Source organism: Myxocyprinus asiaticus, chromosome 25 (assembly GCF_019703515.2).
Source record: "Myxocyprinus asiaticus isolate MX2 ecotype Aquarium Trade chromosome 25, UBuf_Myxa_2, whole genome shotgun sequence".
Taxonomy (NCBI): domain Eukaryota; kingdom Metazoa; phylum Chordata; class Actinopteri; order Cypriniformes; family Catostomidae; genus Myxocyprinus; species Myxocyprinus asiaticus.
The window spans coordinates 40,623,158-40,651,148 of NC_059368.1; the positions used below are offsets into that span (position 1 = coordinate 40,623,158).

Genomic DNA, 27,991 nt, shown 5'->3' on the forward strand with positions numbered 1-27,991 from the left:
GAAAGACGTCTCGGATTCAGAAAGACACAAAAGAAATGTTGTTAGACACACAGACACACACTTGAAGAAACACACTTTATTATATTTTTAAGAACAGATGACAGAAAAGCCGTCTGTGTGCATGTCTGATGCGCTGTTTGTTCGGAGCCGTGCAGTCTCGTGTAACACGGGTACTGTATGTAAAGGGTTCTTACTCTTTCTTTGTTTCAGTCTTCTGACAAATTATTTGCAAGAACTGTATCGTCTATGAGTGCTGCAAATGACCTCAGACATCTCAGCTCAGGAGGTGTTTTAAGTTCAGTTCACTTTATTTCCACAGAGCAGTTCATTGTGACCACAACTCTGCAGCCCATACATCTGTGATTAAATCATAAAATAATACAAAAACACATTCACCATGAACCATGATTTATATTTCAGTGATTATTATAATAATTATGTTTACATTTGTAATTGTTTTTAGATCTTAATATGTATTAGTCATTTATTTGCCTGACGGTAAATGGAAAGGTGGTTATCTAAGTTTTTTTACCACTATTTTTGAATGGAAGTGCAATTTGAATTTAGAAATGTCTTTGGTTTAAGTTTTTCTTTTTTTAAATAAATGAATTTAATTTTCAATGCAAAATCACTAAAGCAAGAATATTCACGATGTAATTGGATATTGAGATATACGTTATTTTTATATATATATATATATATATATATATATATATATATATATATATATATATATATATATATATATATTGTGAACAATATTGTGACCGGTACGGAATGCACGGATGGAGTAGATTAGTTTCCAAAGAGATGTTGCCCTTCACAACTATTGAAAAGCCATCTTTCAGAGACAGAAAAATTTTAATTGCGCTTCATTTTTTTCAGTTTAATTTACATTTTTAGTTAAAATAAATAAAATATAAAAGTTTGAAATCAAGCTGCCTTGCGTTATTGTATAGCCTATTGCTTAACGACAATGACCCCATAGTGCAACCTAGCGTAAAACCAGCGGTAATACCGGTGTTAGTCGGTTTGAACTTGAACACCGCACCGGTGTGAAAATTATGATACCGTGGCAAGTCTAATATTAATAACTACTTTAAGTTGTTACGATGACAGCCAACAACTGCACAAGTTGACCATGAAATTCATTTGTGGGTGATTGAAGGGCGTGAAGGACGCACTTGATGCATCCTCCAAAATATGGCAAAAGGCGGCTGCGAAACGAGGCTGCCTTTCAAGAGTTCTCATAATTTAAATGGCCTTTGACGGTGCTTGATGACGTGGCAGCCAAGATTTTCAGCCTAAATAGGCTACAGCCTTCCGACTGAGAAGCACCGACAGATTACATTGAGCCTGCTTCATCTTCATCTGTGTGATTTCTATGCAGAGAAGACGTGACATTCAGTGCATCTAGTGGTGGATGACTGTATAGACAGCCTTATCAACGTCTGCTGGCATTATTACTGAACGCATTTGTCCTGAAATTAATCAATCGACGGTCGATAAGCTTAATCGATCAAATTATTAATGACAATTAATCAATTAACGATTAATCATTAACATCCCTAATGCAGATAAAAAATAAATCAGGCATTTATGCTTGCTTTTGAGTCGCTTAAATAATAATGAATGTTTTGGAATACTTTTGATTTTTCTTTTATCAAATTAATTCATAACTACTCTCTTGACCAAGTGTGTAGTTTTACAAGCTTAATGCTGAACTTTTCAATGCATATACTGTAGCAATGTGACCAACTCTGAAGAGGTGCTTTTTAATTTGCTGACAATTTAGAAGTGTTCTGTTTTCATAATAAATATGATTATTTGCTATACTGTCAAACATACAGTCAGAACATCCTACAGATCGGAAAGTTGAGTAGAATAAAAAATATTGTTTCAGTCACATACCAAATATATATTAAGTAACAGGTAGTGGTCGCCCGATATATCGCCGAGGCCAATAAATTGGCCGATATTCTGATTTTTTTTAATTATCGGCCGATTAATTTTCCCGTTTGGCCGATTGGTTTCTTAAGGCCACGAGGGCACAGACAATTGCCTGCTTGTATGTGAAGGAGAGTCTGAGACATGTAAGCGACCAATCACAGTTCGTTTTGTTGTTACGTGCCATCGTGTTACTACAATAATAGACCGGTGTGCAACACAGTCTCATTTAAACCGTCCGCATTACAGAGCCACGATGCATAAAGTGCTCACCTGTTTCCTTCTCCATCTCTCTCCTCAACAGTTCCCTGTATCTCTTAACTGTCTTGTCTAATTTTAAAAATGCAAATATCAATAAAACTAATATCATATACTATCTGCAAATATGCGGATATGTCGTTTAAACAGATATGATTCACGAACCTCACGATAGTCCAGCGTTTTTTTCCCGTCCAGCGCTCATCTATTATCTTCCTCTGAAGCGCGTATTCCATCCGCCAGAATCAAAAACTTCAGGATAAGGATCAAATGCTCCTCTAATAATTCACAAATCACGATGGTCGGTCCTTGACAATCCAAGCAGGTGATCCAGGCCATTTAAACTGTCAGGAGATTGCTGCTCCCGCTGGATCCACACGAGTGCAACTTCAAAGTAAAAGCACTTCACATGCGCTATGAGTAAATGTCTTATTCACCGTGTACTGTATGTACAGTTGGTTTAAATCAGTCTTTTATGAGAAAATGTGATTGGTAATGCGCAAATGCCATCCATTGTTGCTGGACTACTGTGTGTACTGTAATTGCCTTCTTTCTAATATATGAACAATTTCTTCATGCAGAAATAAATTACAAAAATGTATGACTAAACAGAAATCAGAAAAAAATGCTATAATTTAAAATACAATCTTATTTTTTAAAGATAATTAAATATAAAAGTTTATTAATATAACTTATAAGTTAAGATTAAATAAATGAGTTCATTTTTTAGCAATTGTATGTTTGTTATTTACTATATTAAATTGTGTGATATATCGGCATTGTATCGGCCTATCAGCCACCCTGCTCTCTGGATATCAGCAACAGCCATTAAAAAACCCATATCGGTCAACCACTAGTAAAAGCCCTGAGAAAAATGCACAGACTTCATAAATAAACAGATGTGTCTTTTTGTTGCATTTTCACTTCATGAAACATAAAAAGAATATTAAAAACAGCAGTTGTTCCCCATTATGTCTTCTATTTTCTTTGGGTCATTTTTGACCCAGCACAGGTAATGAATACATTATAAATACAGCATAGTTTTTGGTACCAGAACCAAATGTTGTGATTTTGTCAAGACCATAAAAAACAAAACAAAAACAATTTTATTTTTTTTTTTTTTACAGAATTTAAGTGTAAAAACTATTTAAAACCAATTGTTCCTTCCACTGTCTTAATGGGTAAATTTTGACCCATATGGGAAAAAACAGTTGTGATGTTTCACTTTCAGACTTTCTGGATGTTATGCAGCTATAAATAGCTTTTTATACATATATGAATCAAATTTTACCTAAAAATATTTCACATTTTTTCAAATTTAGCACCTAGCCCCATACTGTTCTCTAACTTTCCCACCTGTTTCACTGGGTACTGCATCTTTCCCAAAAACTGCATTCTTTTCTCTTAAACGAGGTTTGTGCACACATGCACATGTCCACACACAACCACACACAGTGAGAGTAATTTTAACAGTTTTGAACAGGTAATATGTAGAAATACATTTACTAACATTATTTTTTTTCTCCGAAAACATTAGACGGTAGAAGAACTGTTACAGAAGCTTCCTAAACCACTGTAACACTGCAACAAATTGTTTGAAATTAGTGGAAGGGAATGGATTTATTGCAATGCACATGCAAAATTTGCCAATTTTGACTACTAGAAAAGGCAATAGAGATTCATTTGTGAAAAAGACATGTACTAAAATTATAACTCTAAAATATACAATGTTGATTTACTACAAGCATAATAAATCAGAAAATGCTGTAATATAGTTGAAATAATATAAAATGCACAAAGTGATTGAAATAAATATAAATTGAGACATCCCTTGCCAATGTTTGCCAAGATTTTAAACTTTTTGATTTAAAATTATGTTAATTCATTTATATTCAGTTTGTAGCCCTTTGTTCCCAATTATTATACACTTTGGGACCACAACAAAACAGATTTTCATTAAGGTGAGTCTTTAGTGGCATTGTACAGTAATCAAGATTTTATGCATTTTGAATGGTTTTCAATACGGGTCAAAAATGACCCGAAGGACAAAAGGAGGGTGCAGTTTCTTGAAACAATAGGAGGGTTAAAACAATTCTCATGTGTAAAAAATACAATGTGATGCATAGATCCTAAAATTAGTGGTAGACCAATATGGGGTTTTAATGGCCGTTGCCAATGCCGATATACAGAGATCAGGGTGGCCAACAGGCATATATGATGCCGATATATCCACACAATGTAATACAGCAAATAACATATACATAAAATTGCTATTAAAAAAGAATTAACTCTTATTTGGCATTACATATACATCATGATGGCGCCGCGGATGGCCGCCTCAGTGTGGAGCGCTTCTATTGTTTAGCTGTTTTTGTTTGTCTTGTGTTTAGTAATCTTTTTTCAGTCAGTTTTACCAGAGACGAACTGCTGAACATTCGACAGCATACACCAGTAAATCTTTTCCCGGATTTTGAATATTCAGACGTTTTGTTTGACATTTTAGTCGGAGGCGCGGCTGTGTTGTTTAAACACGCTATGAGACGCAGGCAAGGGAGACGAACAGGCGCGCTGGTCAAACTCCGTCGGCGGGGCTTTCGAACAACGCTGCCGAGCATTCATCTTGCGAATCTCCGCTCTCTTCCAAACAAAATGGACGAACTACATCTCACCTGCACAAACAAGGACTTTTCAAACTCTGCTGCCTTGTGCTTCACAGAAACCTGGCTGAGTGAAGCCATTCCGGACAGCGCGTTACATCTGCCGGGCTTTCAGCTGTTCAGAGCGGATCGCATCACGGAGTTAACGGGGAAAACAAGAGGCGGTGGAACATGCTTTTACATCAATGAAAGTTGGTGTACTGATGTAACAACATTAAAGAAGATGTGCTGTCCTAATTTGGAAGCGCTCTTTATTAACTGTAAGCCTTTCTACTCGCCGCGGGAGTTTTCCTCATTTATTCTGGTGTGTGTGTATATCGTGCCAAACGTGTGTTTGAACACAGCGCTGCAACAGCTGGCTGATCAAATCACAGACACGGAACAACAATACCCGGACTCAGTTATTATTATTCTTGGGGATTTTAACAAAGCGAATCTCACACGTGAACTACCCAAATACAGACAGCACATTGCATGCCCAACCAGAGACAGAAATATACTGGATCATTGTTACACAACAAAGGATGCATATCGCTCTGTTCCTAGAGCAGCTTTGGGACTCTCTGATCACTGTCTGGTTCATCTTCTTCCAATCTACAGACAGAAATTAAAATCTGCTAAACCTGTATTAAGGACTGTAAAGAGATGGACCAACGAAGCAGAGCTGGAACTACAAGCCTGCTTTGACTGCACTGATTGGAGTGTTTTTGAGGCTGCAGACACCAATCTGGATAAGCTTACAGATACTGTTACATCATATATCAGTTTTTGTGAGGATATGTGCATTCCTACTAGGACTCGTTAACAAAGCCAAACCATGGTGTGGCAGCGGGGGCGTGGTCAAGCATCTCTCCGGAGAGAGAAAGCAGTAAGGGCGCTTACTCCTGAGCTAAATTATGTCTAACACCTGTCTCTAATTTCAGTGAGCACGGGGAGAGCGGCATAAAGAGAGTGACACAACGCTCAGGGTGAGAGACTGGATATGACAGAGCTGAGCCAGAGTGACCATTGCTGAGTAGTGGAAGTTATTTGTAGAAGCAGTGTGTGTGTTAGTGTGGATAGAGTGTATGAACGTAACTATAAAGTGGTGTCGAGGAAGAGGGGAAATAAAAGCGTCACCTGAAAAAGGAAAACTGCTTCTCGCGTCCTCTGTTACACATGGTTTACAGCGGAACTCAGGCAGCTTCGTCAGGCCAAAGAGAATGCTTACAGAGTTGAGGATAAGTCTTGTACAATCAGGCCAGGAACACACTGAATAAGGGAATCAGAGTGGCTAAAAGAAAATACTCTGAGAAGCTGAAAAACAACTTTTCAGCTAACGACCCTGCATCAGTGTGGAGTGGCATGAAACAACTTACGAATTACAGGACTCCTGCCCCCAACCATGTGGTGGACCAACAACTGGCTGATGACCTGAATGTGTTCTACTGTAGATATGAAAGGCCCAATCTCACACCCCACACCCACTCTCACCTTCACTTCACACAAACACCAACACCTCCTGCAACCCCCCTCCTCCACCCTCATGCTACTCAACCTGCACTTAAGATCTGTGAAGATGATGTGAGCCGCGTCTTTCAACAATAAAGGATAAGGAAAGCACAGGGCCCAGATGGCGTTTCACCTGCATGTCTTGGATCCTGTGCTAACCAGCTGGCCCCCATCTTCACACAGATCTTCAATAGATCACTGGAGCAGTGTGAAGTCCCATGCTGCTTCAAACGTTCCACTATCATCCCCATCCCAAAGAAACCAAAAATCACAGGACTTAATGACTACAGACCTGTCGCCCTGACGTCTGTGGTCATGACATCATTTGAAAGACTGGTGTTGGCCCACCTGAAGAACATCACTGGACCCTTTCTAGATCCTCTTCAATTTGCTTATCGAGCAAACAGGTCTGTGGATGATGCAGTCAACATGGGATTGCATCATATCCTGCAACATTTGGACAGACCAGGGACATATGCAAGGATCCTTTTTGTGGACTTCAGTTCAGCTTTCAACACCATCATCCCAGCTATTCTCCGGAATAAATTACACCAACTCTCTGTTCCCATGTCTATCTGTCAGTGGATCACCAGCTTTCTGACAGACAGGCAGCAGCTGGTGAGACAAGGGAAACTCACTTCCAGCACCTGTACAATCAGCACTGGTGCCCCCCAGGGATGTGTGCTCTCCCCACTACTCTTCTCCCTCTACACCAATGACTGCATTGCCAAGGACCCCTCTGTCAAGCTCCTGAAGTTTGCAGATGACACCACTGTCATCGGCCTCATCTGAGATGACGATGAGTCTGTATACAGAAGGGAGGTTAAACAGCTGGCTGTCTGGTGCAGTCAAAACAACCTTGAGCTGAACATGCTCAAAACGGTGGAGATGATTGTGGACTTTAGGAGAAACACCCCAACATTGACCCCCCTCACCATTCTAAACAGCACTGTGGCAGCAGTGGAGTCATTCAGGTTCCTGGGCACTACCATCTCACAGGACCTGAAGTGGGAGACCCACATTGACTCCATTGTGAAAAAGGCCCAGCAGAGGTTGTACTTCCTTCGCCAGCTGAGGAAATTCAACCTGCCACAGGCGCTGCTGATACAGTTCTACTAAGCAGTCATCGAGTCTGTCCTCTGCACTTCAATAACTGTCTGGTTTGGTTCACCTATGAAATCAGACATCAGAAGACAACAAAAGGACAGTTCGGACAGCTGAGAGGATTACTGGTAATCCTCTCTGCCCCCCTTTCAAGAACTATACACTTCCAGAGTGAGGAAAAAGGCTGGAAAAATCACTATGGACCCCACTCACCCTGCCCACTACCTTTTTGAACGTTGCCTTCTGGCCAACGCTTCATAGCTCTGAGCACCAGAACCATTAGGCACAGGAACAGTTTCTTCCCTCAGGCTATCCATCTCATGAACAGTTAAATTGCCCCATTGAGCAATAACTATGTGCAATACACAGTTTAGTCTTCATATATTTATCCAACACATCCAACCTCTTCTGCCATTTCATTCCTCTGGAGAAAAAAAAAAAAAAAAAAAAAACACATTTGCACTGTACATAACAGATTTGTTATTTACACTGTACATAACAGATTGTATTAGATTTGCACTACCCATGTGTATGTGTGTATGTACGTATGTGTATAATTATTTTTTATTTTTTATTATTATCTATGTCTTGCTGCTGTTTTTGTATTGTTTTTGTTTTGTTGTACACTGGAAGCTCCTGTCACCAAGACAAATACCTTGTATGTGTAAGCATACTTGGCAATAAAGCTCATTCTGATTCTGACATTTAAAATGTTTTAAATGGTAAATGGCAGTTTCTTCTGGTTTCTGTTTAGTCATTCAATTTTAGTAATTTATATGCACATCAAATAAATTGTTAAAATATTAAGAAGGAAATAACAACAGTGCATACAGTAATTCAGCAACCATGGATGCAATGTGTGCATTAGCAATCGCATTTTCTCACAATAGACAAAATCAAACTAATTGTACATACAGTGCATAGTGAATATGCTGTTTACTCAACCCAGATCGCCTGTTGGAGTGTCAAGGACTGACTGTCATGCAACATTCGTGAGTCAGAGGAACAGAATTTTGATCCAGGCTGATAGAACGTGCATCAGAGGAAGATATATTAGCGTTTCACAGGAAGAAAACCAATCTAGTCTCATAGAATGAATGTTACTATAACTACATTTTTGCAAACTGACTTTTTTCTAACATTTAAGTGGCTTTTGGCACCCCCCACTGGACATTTCATGGGAAACTGCAGCCAAACATGTCTGCAAAAATGTTGCCACGGTCACGTAATGTCCATGAGACCTGACTGAAGAAAACACTTGATTTGCTTAAGTTTTGTTAAGTTCATGAATTACATCTGTTTAAACAAGGTACCCACATATTTTCAGACAGTACATGATAGGAGTTTTATTGATGTTTCCCTTTATATCATTAGACAAGCAGTTAAAAGTTACAGGGAACTGTTAAATTGAGAAAGATAATGAAACACACAAGCACTCTTCACATCATGAGCTCCTGCACATCTGTCTGATAAGTGTCTGATATGCAGGACAGTTTAGATGAGATGTTGTTGCATGCCAGTCTATTATAGTAGCAACCCAATGGCACATAACAACAAAACAAACTGTGATTGGTCATTTACATGGCTCAAGACGGCATTATCCCTCGCGGCTTGAGAAACGAATCGGCCAAACAGAAATATGGAAATTGAATATTGGCCTGAATATCACCTGATCACCTGAATATCGCCTGATTTACAGCGATATATCAGTCGACCACAACTTAAAGTAATCTTGGAGAAAACGCTACAATGACTCACCGAGGTGCGTAGCCTAAGGCCTAGGTTTGAAACAGAATTATAAATCAGCCTTAAAGGAATAGTTCACCCAAAAATGAAAATTTGCTGATAATTTACTCACCCTCAGGCCATCCAGAGTTTCTTTCTTCATCAAAACAGAATTTAAGATTTTTAGGATTTCATTTCAGGCCTCCTCCTCTAAACAATGCAAGTGAATGTACTCCATTTTTTGACGGTCCAAACTGCATATTTAGGGTGCATCACAATAATCCACATGACTCCAGTCGAAAAATAAAGGTCTTCTGAACCCAAACGGTTGATCATTTTTAGAAACAAAACAATACTTACATACTTTTTTAACTATAAATGTTCACTTCCATACATCTCTGTGACTTGCGCTCATGAGAGGGATGACGTAAGCTCATTGGTAATGTCACACATCACGTGGAGAAGGAGGCAGGAAGCACGTCATTGTTTACATTGGGATTTTTTTTAATTATTATTTGGAAATGATTTTTTTTTACATTATATATATATATATATATATATATATTTGTTTTTAAATAGTTTTGGACTGTTTTTGTTTGTGAACGGCACAAGTTTCTCTTGTAAACAATGACGCGCTTCCTGACTCCATGTGACGCGTGACCTTACCAATGAGCTTACGTCATCCGTCTCATGAGCGCACGTCACAGAAATGTACGGAAGCGAACATTTGTAGTTAAAAAGTATATAAGTATTGTTTTGTTTCTAAAATAATCAACCGTTTGGGTTCAGAAGAACTTTATTTGTCGACTGGAGTCATGTGGATTATTGTGATGCACCCTAAATATGCATTTTGGACCGTCAAACAATGGAGTACATTCACTTGCATTGTTTAGAGGAGGAGGCCTCTGAAATGAAATCCTTAAATTCTGTTTTGATGAAGACAGAAACTCAGATACATCTTGGATGGCCTGAGAGTGAGTAAATTATCAGTAAATGTTCATTTTTGGGTGAACTATTCCTTTAAGTTTGAAAAACCCCACTGGATAACTAGCTGTCTTTTCATCTTGTCTCGTGTGTGTTGCACATTTCATGTGGGGTTCCAGTAACTCACAGAGATGGACATATAACCTATGTGTCATCCGAAGGTTTTATATCCAGTCAGTCAATGTATTTTACCAGAGCTGTACCCAATTACTGTACTTTTTTATTGAAAATAAAAAGCATTCAGAGCCGATCTTGGTTTATTATGATTGGACTAGGACTTGTTTATTAAATAGTGTTAAAATTTGGTGTAATGGAAGTCACCATTGTTAATATTTACTTCAGTCAGTGAAACTATGGTTACAGGTATATTACAGGTGTTATCGCAAGAATAGAAGGGCTTGATTTTGGTTATTCATTCAGGACAATGGAGTGTCATTGTTATGATAATAAAATTTGTAATACAAAATGTTAATATTTTAATAAATAAATGTAATAGTTGGCTTTTTTGGGTGCTGTGTAGTGCAATACACCGTAACTGGAACGCCTGTTTTTAGCCGTGTTTTTCACGTCATAGCTGGAACAATGTATTGGCCAATCAGCATCCAGAACAAGTTTTATAAAATACTGAAATATGACAGTAATATGTAACAATTTCTGTACAAATAATTATACAGTTCAATTTCACAATGCAGAGACTTGTGAAACTGGTGAAAAACTGCATGTCTGCTAATGAAATGCAATGTATGAATTTATATGGCGGGGAAGACACAAAAGAGAGGAGATGAGCATTTTGTTCTCACAGTTAGGCCTAATTGTGGGCAAAACATTTACATTTATTCATTTAGCAGACACTTTTATCCAAAGTGACTTACAAATAAGGAATTCAACAGGAGCAATCATCCTGAGGCGGCAGTAATAAGAGAAGTGCTATAATAAAAAGTTGCAAATTGATCAGAAAAGCAGAGGGTGAGAGACAGTGGTAAAAGAATGGATTGAGATTTTTTTTTAAAGAAGACATACTGCATTAGTAGGATTGGTCAAGTGCTCATGAAGGAGATGCATATTTAGATGTTTTTTGAAGGAGGCTAGAGAATCGTCTGCTCGGGTGGAAGTTGACAGGTCGTTCCACCAGTGAAAAACAGTTCAAGTTAATGTCCGGGAGTGTGATTTTGTACCTCTGTGAGATGGCACCACGAGGCACCGCTCACCTGCTGATCGTAAGCTTCTGGAGGACACACAGACTTGAAGTAGCGAGTATAAATAGGGGGGTGCTGAGCCAGTGGTTGTTCTGTAAGTAAGCATCAATGACTTGAACTTGATGTGAGCAAACATTGGCAACCAGTGCAATGTAACTAGTTCAACAGATCTTATGTTTGCAAGCACTAGATGTAAAATGTCTCTTGCCAAGGTACAGTGCTAAGAAAAAGAATCTGCTCCCTTCCTGATTTCTTCTATTTTTGTGTATTTTTCATACTAAATTGTTTTAGATCTTCAAACGAGATATAACTTAAAACAAAGGCAAACTGAGTAAACACAAAATACAGTTTTCAAATATTATTTATATATATATATATATATCTTTTATATATAAAATATATAAAAGTTAGCCAACATCTATATCACTCATGTGAAAAACTAACTGCCCCCTTAAACTTAACAGCTGGTTGTGCCACCTTTAGCAACAACAACTGCAACCAAATGCTTCCTGGAGATCAGTCTTTCGCAATACTGTGGTGGATTTTTTGCCACTCTTCTTTGCAGAACTGTTTTAGTTGAGCCACATTGGAGGGTTTTCGAGCAACTGTCCGTTTAAGGTCCTGCCACTGCATCTCAATCGGGTTCAAGTCAGGACTTTGTCTAGGCCACTCCTAAACTTTAATTTAGCTTCTTTTGAGCTATTCAGAGGTGGACTTACTCCTATGCTTTGGATCATTGTCTTGCTGCATAATCCAGTTTCACTTGAGCTTAAATTTACGGAGTGATGACCGGATGTTCTCCTTTAGGATTTTCTGGTAGAGAGCAGAATTCATTTTTCTCTCAATTATTGCAAGTATCCCCACACCATCACACTAACACCACCATGCTTGACCGTAGGTATGATGTTCTTTTTGTGGAATTCTGTGTTTGATTTATGTCAGATGTAACAGCACCCCTGTCTTCCGAACAGTTCTACTTTCGACTAATCAGTCCACAGAACATTCTCCCAAAAGTTAGAGGATCATCAAGGTGTGTTTTGGCAAAATTCAGATGAGCCTTAAATGTTCATCTGGGTTAGCAGTGGTTTTCGCCTCACCACTCTTCCATGGATGCCATTTTTGACCAGTGTCTTTTTGATAGTGGAGTCTGCAGTTACTTGGATGTTGTCCTTGGCTTTTTTGTGACTTCCTGGATGAGTCGACGCTGTGCTCTTGGAGGAATTTACTTGAAATTTAGTATGAAATATACACAAAAACAGAATAAATCAGAATAAATACTTTTTCATAGCACTATAGATCTAAAACCCTCTCAGTGTATTTTAAAAAAAATTCTGGAGGATGAATGTAAGGCATGAGGGGTGTCAGGTGTCTTGACTAAGCAGGCCTTAAGATTACCCTGGGCATTACAACACAAATGTTCTTCATGTGCTACAATGAAAGCTGGCAATGAGAGTGAGCACATGGCTAATCTGCATGTGTGAAGGTCAGGACTGCTCATCCATACAGAGAAGGGCCTGCAGCCAAAAAGCATCTGATCACATGGGATGCTGAAATGGAGATGGTAGGAAGGCTAAGCCTGTTGCTTATATGATAAACTATATGGGGGAAAAATTATTTGACCACAATATTTTACAACTACAGTATTATAACTCAGGAATAACTCATTTGCAAACTTTCATTGTTTTGAGTGTTAAACAACGCAAGTTCTCGCGTAAACGCAAACCACTGTGAACAAGCTTCTCTCATAACACTCATGAATGCGCAACTGATGTCAAGATTTTAAATGAAAAATTACTAACTGGATTGCTTCTAGAATATTAATAGAAGAAAAAAAAAATCCTTAATATCGATGATAAACTTTTGTGAAATTTTCTACATTTAGCCCATTTTCTACATTTAAATGATCGGATCAGGTATGTCTCGCTAAAAAAGCAAGCAGTTCGGCAAAGTTCTACACACAACTAGCTAACTGAATCAGTCGTGAAATCAGCCGGTTAGTGGAAACCAGTTATTGTGCTATCCAGCTAATACTATATCGTTGCTATCGACTCAACACAACAACAACTCTGACATCAACACCATTGCTGTTTATTTACAGTTGAAGACAGAAGTTTGCATACACCTTAGCCAAATACATTTAAACTCAGTTTTTCACAATTTCTGACATTTAATCGTAGAAAACATTCCCTGTCATAGGTCATTTAGGATCACTACTTTATTTTAAGAATGTGAAATGTCAGAATAATAGTAGAGAGAATGATTTATTTCAGCTTTTATTTCTTTCATCACATTTCCAGTGGGTCAGAAGTTTACATACACTTTGTTAGTATTTGGTAGCGTTTAACTTGGGTCAAATATTTTGGGTGGCCTTCCACAAGCTTCTCACAATAGGTTGCTGGAATTTTGGCCCATTCCTCCAGACAGAACTGGTGTCACGGAGTCAAGTTTGTAGGCCTCCTTGCTCGCACATGCTTTTTCATCAGATTGAGGTCAGGGATTTGTGATGGCCATTCCAATACCTTTTATTTTTTATTTTTTAATCCCCTTTTCTCCCCAATTTGGAATGCCCAATTCCCACAACTTAGTAGGTCCTTGTAGTGGTGCGGTTACTCACCTCAATCCGGGTGCTGGAGGACAAGTCTCAGTTGCATCTGGTTCCGAGACAGTCAATCCATGCATCTTATCACGTTGCACGTTGTGCATGACACCGCGAAGCATTTGGAGGTTCATGCTACTCTCCGCGATCCACGCACAACTTACCATGCGCCCCATTGAGAGCGAGAACCACTAATCGCGACCACGAGGAGGTTACCCCATGTGACTCTACCCTCCCTAGCAACCAGGCCAATTTGGTTGCTTAGGAGACCTGGCAACACCCTAGATTCGAACTCGTGACGTCAATACTCGCTGAACTACCCAGGCTCCCTTGCCACTCCAATACCTTGACTTTGTTGTCCTTAAGCCATTTTGCCACAACTTTGGAGGTATGCTTGGGGTCACTGTCCATTTGGAAGACCCATTTGCGACCGAGCTTTAATTTCCAGGCTGATGTCTTGAGATGTTGCTTCAATATATCCACATCATTTTCCTTCCTCATGATGCCATCTATTTTATGAAGTGCACCAGACCCTCCTGCAGCAAAGCACCCCCACAACATGATGCTGCCACCCCCATGCTTCATGGTTGGGATGGTGTTCTTTGGCTTGCAAGCCTCACCCTTTTTCCTCCAAAAATGGTCATTATGGCCAAACAGTTCAATTTTTGTTTCATCAGACCTTTCGCAAAAAGTAAGATCTTTCTCCCCATGTGCATTAACAAACTGTAGTCTTGCTTTTTTATGGTGGTTTTGGAGCAGTGGCTTCTTCCTTGCTGAGCAGCCTTTCAGGTTATGTCGATATAGGACTCATTTTACTGTGGAAATAGATACTTGTCTACCTGTTTCCTCCAGCATCTTTACAAGGTCCTTTGTTGTTGTTCTGGGATTGATTTGCACCAATCTACGTTCATCTCTAGGAGACAGAATGCGTCTCCTTCCTGAGCGGTATGATCGCTGCGTGGTCTCATGATGTTTATACTTGCGTACTATTGTTTGTACAGATGAACGTGGTACCTTCAGGCGTTTGGAAATTGCTCCCAAGGATGAACAAGACTTGTGGAGGTCCACAATTTGTTTTCTAAGGTCTTGGTTGATTTCTTTTGATTTTCCAATGATCCCAAGCAAAGAGGCACTGAGTTTGAAGGTAGGTCTTAAAATACAGCCACAGATACACTGGCGGCCAAAAGTTTGGAATAATGTACAGCTTTTGCTGCTTCGGAAGGAAATTGGTACTTTAATTCACCAAAGTGGCATTCAACTGATCACTACAAGTATAGTCAGATATTACAGATGTAAAAAACAGCACCATCACTATTTGAAAAAAAGGCAGTTTTTATCAAATCTAGACAGGCCCCATTTCCAGCAGCCATCACTCAACACTATCCTTGAGTAATCACGCTAAATTGCTAATTTGATACTAGAAAATCACTTGTCATAATATCAAACACTGCTGAAAGCTATTTGGTTCGTTAAATGAAGCTTAACGTTGTCTTTGTGTTTGTTTTTGAGTTGCCACAGTATGCAATAGACTGGCATGTCTTAAGGTCAATATTAGTTCAAAAACGGCAAAAAAGAAACAGCTTTCTCTAGAAACTCATCAGTTAATCATTGTTTTGAGGAATGAAGGTTATACAATGTTTGAAACTGCCAAAAAACTGAAGATTTCATACAAAAGGAGTACACTACAGTCTTCAAAGACAAAGGACAACTGGCTCTAACAAGGACAGAAAGAGATGTGGAAGGCCAGATGTACAACTAAACGAGAGGATAAGTACATCAGAGTCTCTAGTTTAAGAAATAGATGCCTCACATGTCTTCAGCTGACAGCTTTATTGAATTCTACCCGCTCAACACCAGTTTCATGTACAACAGTAAAAAGAAGACTCAGAGGTGCAGGAATTATGGGAAGAATTGCAAAGAAAAAGCCAGTTTTGAAACAGAAAACAAAAAGAAAATTTTAGAGTGGGTAAAGAAACACAGACATTGGAAAACAGATAACTGGAAAAGAGCGTTATGGATCTTAACCCCATTGAGCTTTTGTGGGATCAGCTAGACTGTAAGGTGCATGAGAAGTGCCTGACAAGACAGTCACATATGTCAAGTGCTAAAGGAAGCGTGGGGTGAAATGTCACTTGAGTATCTGGATAAACTGACAGCTAGAATGCCAAGGATCTGCAAAGCTGTCATTGCTGCACGTGAAGGATTGTTTGATGAGAACTCTTTGAAGCAGTTTAAGAAGTTCTGAATTTTTTAAAAAAACATTGTAATAGTAATTTTTCACATTATTAATGTCCTAACTATACATTGTGATAAGCTGAATGCCACTTTGGTGAATAAAAGTACCAATTTCTTTCCATAAGAGCAAAATCTGTACATTATTCCAAACTTTTGGCCTTCAGTGTACACCTCCAATTGACTCCAATTAGCCTATCAGAAGCTAATTGCCTAAAGGCTTGACATCATTTTCTGGAATTTTCCAAGCTGCTTAAAGGCACAGTTAACTTAGTGTATTGTAAACTTCTGACCCACTGGAATTGTGATATAGTCAACTAAAAGTGAAACAAACTGTCTGTAAACAATTGTTGGAAAAATTTATCGTGTCTCGCACAAAGTAGATGTACATTTACATTTAGTCATTTAGCAGATGCTTTTATCCAAAGCGACTTACAAATGAGACACATAGCAAAAAATTTGTCATACAAAGTTTAACAACATCTGCAGTATCGGACTGCTAAATTCTCACAGTGGCTGGAGTAGTAAAGATGCTAGCACAGAAGAAAGAGACAGACAAGGAATTTTTTTTTTTTTTTTTTTTGGTACATTAAGTGCAGTGGTAAGTACAATTAGTGTAGGTTGGTTAAGTGCTCACGGAACAGATGTGTTTTCAGCTGGTTCTAAAATGTTGAGAAGGTAACAGCAGATCATGTGGAGGTTGGAAGTTCATTCCTCCACAGAGGAGCAGAGAAAGTGAACGATCGTGAAATAGACTTTGAGCCTCTTTGTGATGGGACCACCAGTCGTCGCTCATTCATAGACCACAGAGAGCGAGTTGGAGCATAGACTTGAAAAAGTGAATTGAAGTAAGAGGGTGCGGTTCCATTGGCTGTCCTGAAAATCAGAGTCAAAGCCTTGAATTTGATCCAGGCAGCTACAGGTAGCCAGTGGAGTGAAATCAAGAGTGGGGTGACATGAGCCCTTTTTGGCTGACTGAAGACCAGACACACTGCTGCATTCTGGACCGTCTGCAGTGGCTTAATTGTGTTAGCTGGAAGGCCAGACAACAGAGCATTGCAGTAGTCCACTCTTGAAATGACCAGAGCTTGGATCAGGAACTGTGTAGCATATTCAAACAGGAAAAGTCTGATTTTCTTGATGTTGTAAAGCATGAATCTGAAAGACCGGACGGTTGATAAGATGTGTGCAGTGAAATTAAGCTGGTCATCTACCACCTCTCCCAGGTTCCGGGCTGTTCTGGTTGGTGTTAGTATAGTTGAACCAACTTCATATTAATAGGTAGTAGGGATGGGCACGAGTTCTCGGGTACTCGGACGTGGCAGCAATGATTGATCATGAAAACGATGATCGATGGTTCATCGTGCATCATGTGACTTTCCGCTTAATTTGAAAATCAGTGACAATTACCTGACAACTAAACACAAACGTGTCAAAGAGGGAGTTTATTTTTAATTTTGAGATTGATTACGTTGTGACTTTGAGGGGTACATTGGTTGTCAGAGATATCTCATAGCAACCAAACTGATATACGATGCTGCAATGCTATCGTTACGATAATCAGAAGAGAGTCTAATTAACACTGGTCTCTGCAAAACATTTGCTAAACACATTTTATTATCATTTAATGTAAGGACTTTAACTCGTTAATGGATATCATTTAATAAAAGTGAAAGTTTGTCACTGACTGTAAACCTCCCTGCCCTGGGTGACGTAACACACACCTGCATCTCGACGAAATGGGAGTTGAAGATTTCCGCAAGAGTTTCCAAGTCCGACATAGTGTCATTCCGTTGCACTATCCCCAGTTGAAAGGTGGAAATTCCGACTCCCCGAATTGAATGAAATACTTCATGAATCATCATAGCAACAACAATATGGAGCATCGCGGGTTTCCCCACAAGAGCGAACACTTGGGGAAACACACACACACACACCAGGCATGTGGCGGTGGACTCAACGCACTGAAGTAATGCATATACAGAAGGCAGGTGTTTCAAACAGCTAGACAGAGCACAGCTAAATGGAACAGAATGCAGCATCTTCAAAACTGAACTTCAACTTAACATGCATATTAAAAACGTGATGGATAATGGATAATGTTAAGCCAACTGCGATTTTAAAATAGACATTTCAGACAGTCACTAAAAAAACTGGTGCGCGCTTACTACGGTAACCTGAAGGAAGAACAGACAGACGTGCATTGTGCACATTCTTTCATTGAGTTGGGCAGCGAATCTTCACATAATGACAAAATATGATGCATTATATTTTGATTATGCAACTTTTTGTACATTTTGTAACAGACTATTTTATAACAGCCTATAATAATGAATAAACAATGCACTGGAACAACAAGACACAATGCAGACACAGCAGCCAAAGATGTTTGTCAGACATGTTTCTATATATACAGTTATGTACAGGTCATTGCCCCTCAAGTACTCAACGAGGGGCAATGACATTAGTCTGAGTACTCAAGTAGACAAAATGACCAAAATGACCATCACTAATAGGTAGCTTAACCTCTGGAGTTTAACTGTAGGTATAATAGTTTAAAGGGATAATTTTCATTTTTGAACTCTCTCATCATTTACTCACCCTCACGCCATCCCAGATGTGTATGATTTTCTTTCTTCTGTAGAACACAAACAAAGATTTTTAGCAGAATATTTCAGCTCTGTAGGTCTATTCAATGCAAGTGAATGGTGGCCAGAACACAAGGTCCAAATATACATAAAGGCATCATAAAATAATCCATATGACTTCAGTGGTTTAATCAATGTCTTTTCAATCCAATCGGTTTTGAGTAAGAACAGACCAAAATATAACTCTCTTTTCACTCAAAATCTTGACAGCAGTCTCCTTGCTGATCGGGATTTCAAGCTTGATTACACTTTCTATAGCGCCATCTAGCACTCTGCCCATGCGTCAAGCAATAGAAAGTGTAATCCAGCTTGAAATCATGATCGTGCCTAGACACTGCAATGCCAAAATGTACAGTGAAAAAGGAGTTATATTTTGGTTTGTTCTCACCCAAAACTGATTGGATTGAAAAGACATTGATTAAACCACTGGAGTTGTTTGGATTACTTTTATGATGCCTTTGTGATTATCTGGACCTTCAGAGTTCTGGCCACCATTCACTTGCATTGTGAGGACAAAGAGAGCTGAGATCTTCTTATAAAAATCTTAATTTGTGTTCAGCAGAAGAAAAAAGTAATACATATTTGGGATGGCATGAGGGTGAGTAAATGATAAGAAAATTTTCCTTTTTGGGTAAACTATCCCTTTAAAAACTACTGAGCTGCATGTAGACTGCACTTTTCAGCATTAAAGTCTTAAATCCTACTGAGCTGTCTACTTAGACAACATTTTAAGCACAACAGTCTCAAAACCTAGTAAGCATTGTACCTAGATGCCATTTGTGGAAGTCTTTGCCTCATAACCTAGTGAGATGCCTAGCAGAATATCTGGCATAGTAGTTTAAAAACTAGTGAGTTGCCTACCTAGACAGAACTTTCCAGCATTATAGTCTCAAATCCTAGTGAGCTGTCAACCTAAACAACATTTTGGGCATGATTGTCTCAAAACCTAGTAAGCCTCGTACCTAGATGCCATTTTAGAAAGTCACTGCCTATAAAGCTAATGAGCTGCCAACCTAGTCATTATTTTGTGTATCATATACATTCTGAGTCAGCCATCATTTGGGGGATCTGTAATGCCCAAAAAATGCCTGTGATGCCCAAAAATGCTGTCTAGCTGGGCAGATAACTATGTTAGACATACATACAGACTCATCATCATCCAACCTTACATCTCAATCATAGGTGAATTACGGACCGGGCCAATGGGGCCAGTGCCCAGGGGCCCTTGACCCTGGGCTGCAAGGTCTCGCGGCCCATCAAATTTGAAAACAAATGTTTGTATATGCTTAAATATATGGGCCCCACAGCATATACAAGGGCCCCTCAACAGGGCCCTGTGACTTTGAGGGCATCCAGCCCTCTAATAAGACCCTTTTGCCTTCCTGTTTCTAATTACATTTTTTGAGCCACTCTTTAATCTTAGAACGCCACCTGGTGAAAGTTTCCATGCTTTTCTGGAAGTAGAAGACCTTGTAAAATAATTTCCAAAATAGCTACCTTCATATTTTGATGCACTCATCTTTTTTTATTGTGAAATCTTTGCTGATTTTGATTACAGTAAAATTAACAATAACATTTATCTTGTTACTGATATTTAAAAATTATTATTTATTGAATTCAAACAATATGTGCTTAAAATTTAATTATTTTATAGAAAAATAGGTTTAAACAGTTTTAAAAAATATAATTTTCTAACTATTATTTCATATGTTAGGCTTTATAAGGTTACGCTTTATTCTTTGTATAAAAGGGCTTAGGGCTGTCAAATAATATTTGAAATTTGAATATTCGTCAAATTTAAGAAACAAATTCAAATGCTAAAACTGTGCATTCAAATTTTGGATGTGTGCCAAGCACTGACAATGACTTCAGATCGATCACATTCTTGTGCTAAAAAATACAGTTTAACAGAAAGCAAGTCTCAAGATGCTTTTTAAAGTTCTTTTTAATTAGACACAACATCTAAAAAACAGCGCTCCTCCACGAGACACTGAATAAACAAAAACAAAGTGAAACAAAGACGTTCATCTAGCGTGCATTTACAGTACACAGAAAAACTAACTGATGGCTGCAAAAGTGTTCTGTGTGAACAGCCCCTTACATTTGGAGGAGGTACTTGGCCGTTCCTTCTTGCTCTCTTATAAGCGTTTCTCAGTTAAGCAGTGAGTTTTTTTAAACGCTTTGTCAGGAAAGATGTTCAACTTGGAAATGTGTGTCTCGAGATCCTCACATTTGTTTCCATTCTATTCTGTTCCGTCTGTTTGAACAACCCCTGGCCTGTGCTCATAGTCTGAGCTGCTTCACCACAGAGTTAATCCAAAAACCACTGCTATCTGGGAATATTGCTATGCTACACACAACTGTACTGAATAAAAAATGTGGTATTTTGCTGTTATTATGAAGCTTGAGTCTGGGGTATCAGTTCAAGTGTAACAGCATGTGAACTGCCTATTGAAGCATTTACCCCCCACATTTTACTTTTGACTTAACATTTAAAAATATGGACCGACTAAAACTTTTTTTGTATTTATTTTTTGCACATTAGTTGAAAATGACATGCTCTTTTTTAACAGCAATTAATGTTCTTTGCAATAATATAACAGAGTACTGTATGGTTTATGTATACAATGTGTCCTCTTGTGGACTAAGGAAAAAACGTCTGACTTTAAATTAAATTAAATAAATTTCGAATTCAATTTGAATTTTGAAAATATTTAAGGTAAAAATTTGAATGTAGTTTCTCTGCCCAACTGACAGCCTTAAAAGGGCTGTTGAACAAAAGCATTAATTCATTATTTCATTAATTCATTAATTCTATTCATTGCTATAACTGCATGTTTGCCCTACATTAAAAAAAATAATAATAATTATAATTATAACCTTATTTTATTCGAATTTACCTTATAGGTTATTAGGTGGTTGGGAAAAAGAAAATATTGATATTTTACTCTGTGTGGTTCAAAAGCACTGATTAAACTAGATACATAAAGTTTGTTGAGACACACTATAATGTTGGTCTGACAAAACATTGTCTGAAAGTTTAAAATAGTTTTAAATGCTTGGTTAGCATTTTTTTACAGGTTTGAAAGAAAGAAAGAAAGAAAGCATCTTAAAGCAGATAAAAGGGCTTGTGTAAGTTTTGACAACTAAAGTTTGAAATTACGAACATTCCAAAACAAATTCGTAGCTCATTTAAATATTCTGTAATGTAGTCTAGGGAATTTTTGGACACTTTGAAAAGGCTTAAATGATGCCTTAGCAGGGCTCTTCGATAGAAGAAGAATAATGGTAGCCAAGCTGTAGGGTCGTTCCAAACAGTATTTCCCAAAAAATGACCAAATGGCCACATTTGGGCAGTCAAAACAACATGGAGCTGAACACGCTCAAAACGGTGGAGATGATTGTGGACTTTAGGAGGTACACTCCAACACTGTCCCCCCATACCATTCTAAACAGCACTGTGGCAGCAGTGGAGTCATTCAGGTTTCTGGGCACTACCATCTCACAGGACCTGAAGTGGGAGACCCAAATTGACTCCATTGTGAAAAAGGCCCAGCAGAGGTTGTACTTCCTTTGCTAGTTGAGGAAGTTCAACCTGCCACAGGCGCTGCTGATCCAGTTCTACTCAGCAGTCATTGAGTCTGTCCTCTGCACTTCAATAACTGTCTGGTTTGGTTCAGCTACAAAATCGGATATCAGAAGACTACAAAGGACAGTTCGACTGCTGAGAGAATTATTGGTTGCCCCCTGCCCTCCCTTCAAGAACTATATACTTTCAGAGTGAGGAAAAAGGCTGGAAAAATCACTCTGGAACCCACTCACCCTGCCCACTACCTTTTTGAACTGTTGCCTTCTGGCCAATGCTTCAGAGCTCTGAGCACCAGAACCGTCAGGCACAGGAACAGTTTTTCCCCTCAGGCTATCCATCTCATGAACAGTTAAAACTGCCCCATTGAGCAATAATATTGTGCAATTCACAGCCTAGTCTTTTTATATTATCCAACACATTCAATTTCTTCTGCCATTACATTCCCTTGCACTATATATAACAAATTTGTATTTAGTTTTGCACTACGTTTGTGTATGCGTGTATACATGTGTGTATGTATGTATGTATGTATATATGTATGTATATGTATATATACACTTATTGTGTATTCTATATATACATTATTTTCTATTCAATTTGTATTTATTTTTATTCCATTTTTAATTATTTTTAATTATTGTCTATGTCTTGTTGCTGATTTGTATTGTTGTGCACTGGAAACTCCTGTCACCAAGACAAATTCCTTGTATGTGTAAAAACCTGGCAATAAAGCTGATTCTGATTCTATTTTTGAGCCCCACAACTTTCAGCCCTTCAAAGCTCTCACAATGGAGGGTAAAGTCTTTGAAGGATATAGGGTGTATTAATGGAATGCACCACATCATTCAGATGAGTTAGAAAAGATATAGCAGCATGAGCCAAAACTGCCTGAACTCTTTGTCGAATCTCACCAAACCCTTGCATAGGTACTGTAGGAGCCTAATGTATTTGTTAAATTCATCAATAGTTAAAGTGTTTGATGAAGTTAAAATATTTCATAATGTATTATGGCACCTTTAAATGTATGAATTTTGTATGCATGATTTGTAGTATTTACACTGAGTTTAAATTATGTATAACAAACGTTACAATGGTACTGTCACATTAAGAACTGTTTAAGAACTGTTTCTTTACCACAACGGTGCTGTGTGTTTTAATTAATCTGACTGTAAATAACAGAACAGGTATTAAAAGAGACTTAAATCAATGAAAATCGATTGCGTAGATCTCAACTTTAAAAGATAATTGGACTAGGGGGGCGCGCCAAAAGAAAATTGGCCCGAGCGCTTGCTTGTCATAATCCGCCCCTCAATGGCTTATGTTAAGAAAACAAAGATAATACAGATAATATTAAATTAAATGAATTAAATTCATAGGTGAAATGCCAGGTTACAGTAAATAATTGTGACTACATTCATTGCTGCAGGTTTAAATTAATTATGTTCAGTCAGACGGGCCGCAATGGCGCTAACAATGCTAATCATATGCGCACAGCACTGTCTTGTCTTTTTTTGAAAGACAGTGCTTTCCACACAGTTCAAAAACGAAAACTATTTTATCTGGAAAAATAATTCAACGACACGATGTCTGTATTCTGCGACCCTTGATCTTGCGAAGAAAACTCGTTCGCTCGTTTTATTTAGCAGCAGCGCAATGCTAGAATGTTCCATCATTTGAATGTTACTGTACGAGCTGTTTAGATACCGCTTATTTATTCAAAAACATGACACTGGCTGTTTGTTTTTTTACATTACACTGTTGATTAATATAACCAGCCCAAAACATCTGAACGCGTTTTTAGGAATCTTTTTGGGCTAAGATGAAGTGTGTCGGCGCAGGCTAACTGATGCTAACACCGTTAGCACAGTCACCTTGGACAGAACTTGACATGTTGTGCTGACTGTCAATTCACACACAAACTATACACAAGCCCAAACCCCTGAATATTATTAGATTACACTGTGCAGAACCAAACTGCTCGTGCTATTTCATAATCGTTCTTTTATGCCATATGTGCTTTTGCTAAATATAAAAAGCACTCCACTGAAAGCTAATATGACCAGCATCAGGCCACAGCTAGATCTGCTTGAAAAACTTGACACATACACACAAGACAATAGGCATTCACCTGGGCTCTGCTGTTGCCGTTATTCCCAGGACTCATAGCAGGGTGGTTTCTTTGTTGTGCTCCCCAGCTGTGGCCGGCAGCAGGGCTGTATGGAGAGCTCATATCTTTGCCCATACCCATGCTGGACTGCTGCTGTGGGTTACTGTAATCTTGATAACCGCTGCCGTATCCGCGCATCATCGGACTCGGAGATGTCAGAAGCTGGTTTAGGGTGGGTGTAGCTCCAGAAGGGTGCTGTTGGTTTTGTCCTGGAAACCTCTGAAAGCCACCAACACTGGCTCCGGGAATTGGGGTAGAAGAGGCCATAGCAGTCTTTCCATGACTAGCAGCAGCAGTAGGCGAGTTGGTACCTGGGCCCATCATGTTCCCCTGCCGTGATGGGCTCATCATACCGTATCCAGCCCCACCGTACCCCGGCCGGAAGTTGGGATAGTGGTTGTATGGAGTGTTATGGTACCCTTCGTGGGAGTTTTGCACTTGATCCATGTTGCCCTGTGCCGAATGCATTAAAGCCGTCCCAGGGCTTTGTTGTCCGCCATGTTGATCAAAGCAAGGCCCTCCTCTTCCATTCCCGTAATAATGATTAAACTCAGAAACTGGGCTGGTCCCACTTTGGGACGCGTTACCACCGCTGCCGCCGCTATTGTTGTTGTTACTCCTTGGTCCAAAGTTGGAGTGCTCGTACCTGCTGCCCATCCAATCCCCCCCGGTTTTGCGCGACCGATCGTCCTCGTCACTTTTATTCAGCAAACGCGCATGATGCTCGACCTGCTTCTGCAAAGCGTTTTCTTTTTCTCCATGCTGTCGATTGCCCAAATCTCCGCGCACGAGTGTCGGGTTGTTGATGTTGTTGTTGTTATTGTGGGCGGCTCGCTGGTGGTGGTGCTGTGGGTGCTGATGGAATGGTTGCGACTGTTGCTGAGGAGGTGTGCTATGATAAGGCGAAGGAGGGGGATCTCCGCTTCCAACATTTTTCACTTGATGATTCGCGACCAGATTCGTTTCCATGCTTCAAGTCGCGCTTAAATAGGGGGAACGAGCTGTAGGTTTATTTCCAGCGTACGCGTTTTCGCCTTGGGCAGATACGGAAGACGCATGCCGATGCCAATTTACATTATTCATTGAGGTAGCGCTGTCCCAATTCTCTGCCTCTTATCACACCGATTCCTCACGCTCATCATCGTTACATCTAATGGATGGAGCCTTTGCCACCGCTGCCATGTCAGTGGATGGTGCTGTGCTTAGTGCAAGTTTTGAAAACAGTACTAAGGCATTGAAACCAGTCAGTGGGTGATGACTAAAGGCGGATATACTGTATCTGGGGATATCGCTTGATGTTTTCTGCGGAAGAAACACTCCAATATTTTTACATAAATTAAAATGATTTTATTTGTAAATGCAACGTTTTCTTTCCCACAGAGGCAAGCGTGAATGTGTTCAGATGCATAAAAAGACCGTTGCTGGAGCCCCTCTGCTCCAGCATGGCATTAGCAAACATCTCCTCCAGCACTCACTGCTCTGCGCTGAGTCTGCTGGAAAATAAGGTCTGGATGCTTGAGGATTTGTACATTCCATTTTAAATAGGCTACTATTAAAATTCATGTAATTTAAATGTTAAATATATAACTGTATTATTTAAATTAAACTAAATACTAATAAATTAAATCAATAGATTAAATTGTGCCCACTTGGCCAATTAACAAAAGTCTTAAGCCATCTTTACTATGCAAAGGTGGCACAGATGCTGCACCTAAAGTGGCATTTAGGTGTATTTACACAGACTATTTAATGCTGCTCAGAGCAGGCATGAATCCATTTACACAGCAGTTACAAATACATAAATAATGCTATGAGATTACATTTTAAATGTAGAATTACGAATATAAAAATAAGAAATGAACAAAAATATGAAATTATAGGCCAACTTCAACATCAAAGTTTAAGGCTGCTCTGATGCTGCATTTAATTTACACAGAAACAAAGCAGCATCAGAATTGCCTTTGATACTAAGGGCTGAGGTGGGTCAGAGCAGGCAATAAAGTACAAGAGGCTGTGCTATATTTTGGATATAGTCATGGCTATATTACATTGTTAATTATGATGTACTATGTGTGAAGTGACTATTTACTATATATATTTTACAGCTTTGAGTGCCTCCTTGCTTTGCAAATTTTTATATATATATATATATATATATATATATATATATATATATATATATATATATATATATATATAAAACATTATTTTATTAACAAAATTAATTTAGTGCCATCCTTCTACCTGAAGATGTAGTCTCTGACTTGAACTGTAAAAAATAACCGAACGTCATGGTGTGTTTTCAACTCAGAATGATCGTATTTATGAGTTGGGCACATACATGAATGCCACCACAAAGTCGTAATTCGCAGTAGGAAACTCTGGGTTTTCTTTGAGCCCTGTCTTTCCAAGTTGAGGGATGTCGATTAAAGAATCATGGCGGAAGCAAATTGGAATTGGTTATAATTCAGATTCATGACGCTTGTGTACAATCCTAATATCTCCCCCCATATGTTCCATTTGGAGCAATACATATATAAGGGTTAAAAATGACATATTTATTTTATGAAAATTAGTTTGAAAAGGTAATTATCATTATTTTATATATATTTGGAATGCCCAATTCCCAATGTGCTCTAAGTCCTCCTGGTGGCGTAGTGACTCGCCTCAATCCGGGTGGCAGAGGACGAATCTCAGTTGCATCCGAGACTGTCAATCCACGCATCTTATCACGTGGCTTGTTGAGCCACCGCGGAGACATAGCACGTGTGGAGGCTTCACGCTATTCTCCGCAGCATCCACGCACAACTCACCACACGCCCCACCGAGAGCGAGAACCACATTATAGCAACCACGAGGAGGTTACCCCATTTGACTCGACCCACCCTAGCAACCGGGCAAATTTGGTTGCTTAGGAGACCTGGCTGGAGTCACTCAGCATGCCCTGGATTCAAACTCACGACTCCAGGGGTGGTAGTCAGCGTCTTTACTCGCTGAGCTACCCAGGCCATCTGAAAAGGTAATTTTTTAGCATTGGGTTGCATGGCAAGGATTTTTCCAGCTTTGGTTGAAATATTTTTTTTATTCATTTTATTTTTACATTTCCTTTTGCAAACAAAGTATATTATTGCTCTTACAGTTAATTGGAACTCTCTGTTAAAAAAAAAAAAAAAAAAAAGTTTGATTGGAGCAAAATATGGACGACACCTCACACATTTTGCATTAAGAATAAAGTGGTTTCATATAAGATTGTCCATCTGGTTAAGACACTTGTGGTTCAGCATTTTAAAGTTGGTACTGAAGATAACTGTGTTTTCTGTAAAAATGCCCATGAGACTAATAATTTATTTTGTGTGTTCTAAAGTACAAGTCTTTTGGAGAGTTACAACTGAAGAAG

General features: G+C 38.9%; 1 protein-coding gene across 3 annotated transcripts in view; it reads right to left on the minus strand.

Annotated features, from left to right (window-relative positions):
* Positions 1-25,877, minus strand: part of arid1b (AT rich interactive domain 1B (SWI1-like)) — a 165,349-nt gene extending 139,472 nt beyond the window's left edge. For 2 of the 3 annotated variants that reach the window (XM_051654661.1, XM_051654660.1), the window contains exon 1: positions 24,556-25,578. In XM_051654661.1, the coding sequence (XP_051510621.1) occupies positions 24,556-25,563 (1,008 nt within the window). In that variant the 5' untranslated portion in view covers positions 25,564-25,578. Of the gene's footprint in view, positions 1-24,555 lie in introns of all 3 variants that reach the window. The other variant, XM_051654659.1, reaches the window with a different exon arrangement.
* Between the last annotated feature and the right edge of the window lie 2,114 nt (positions 25,878-27,991).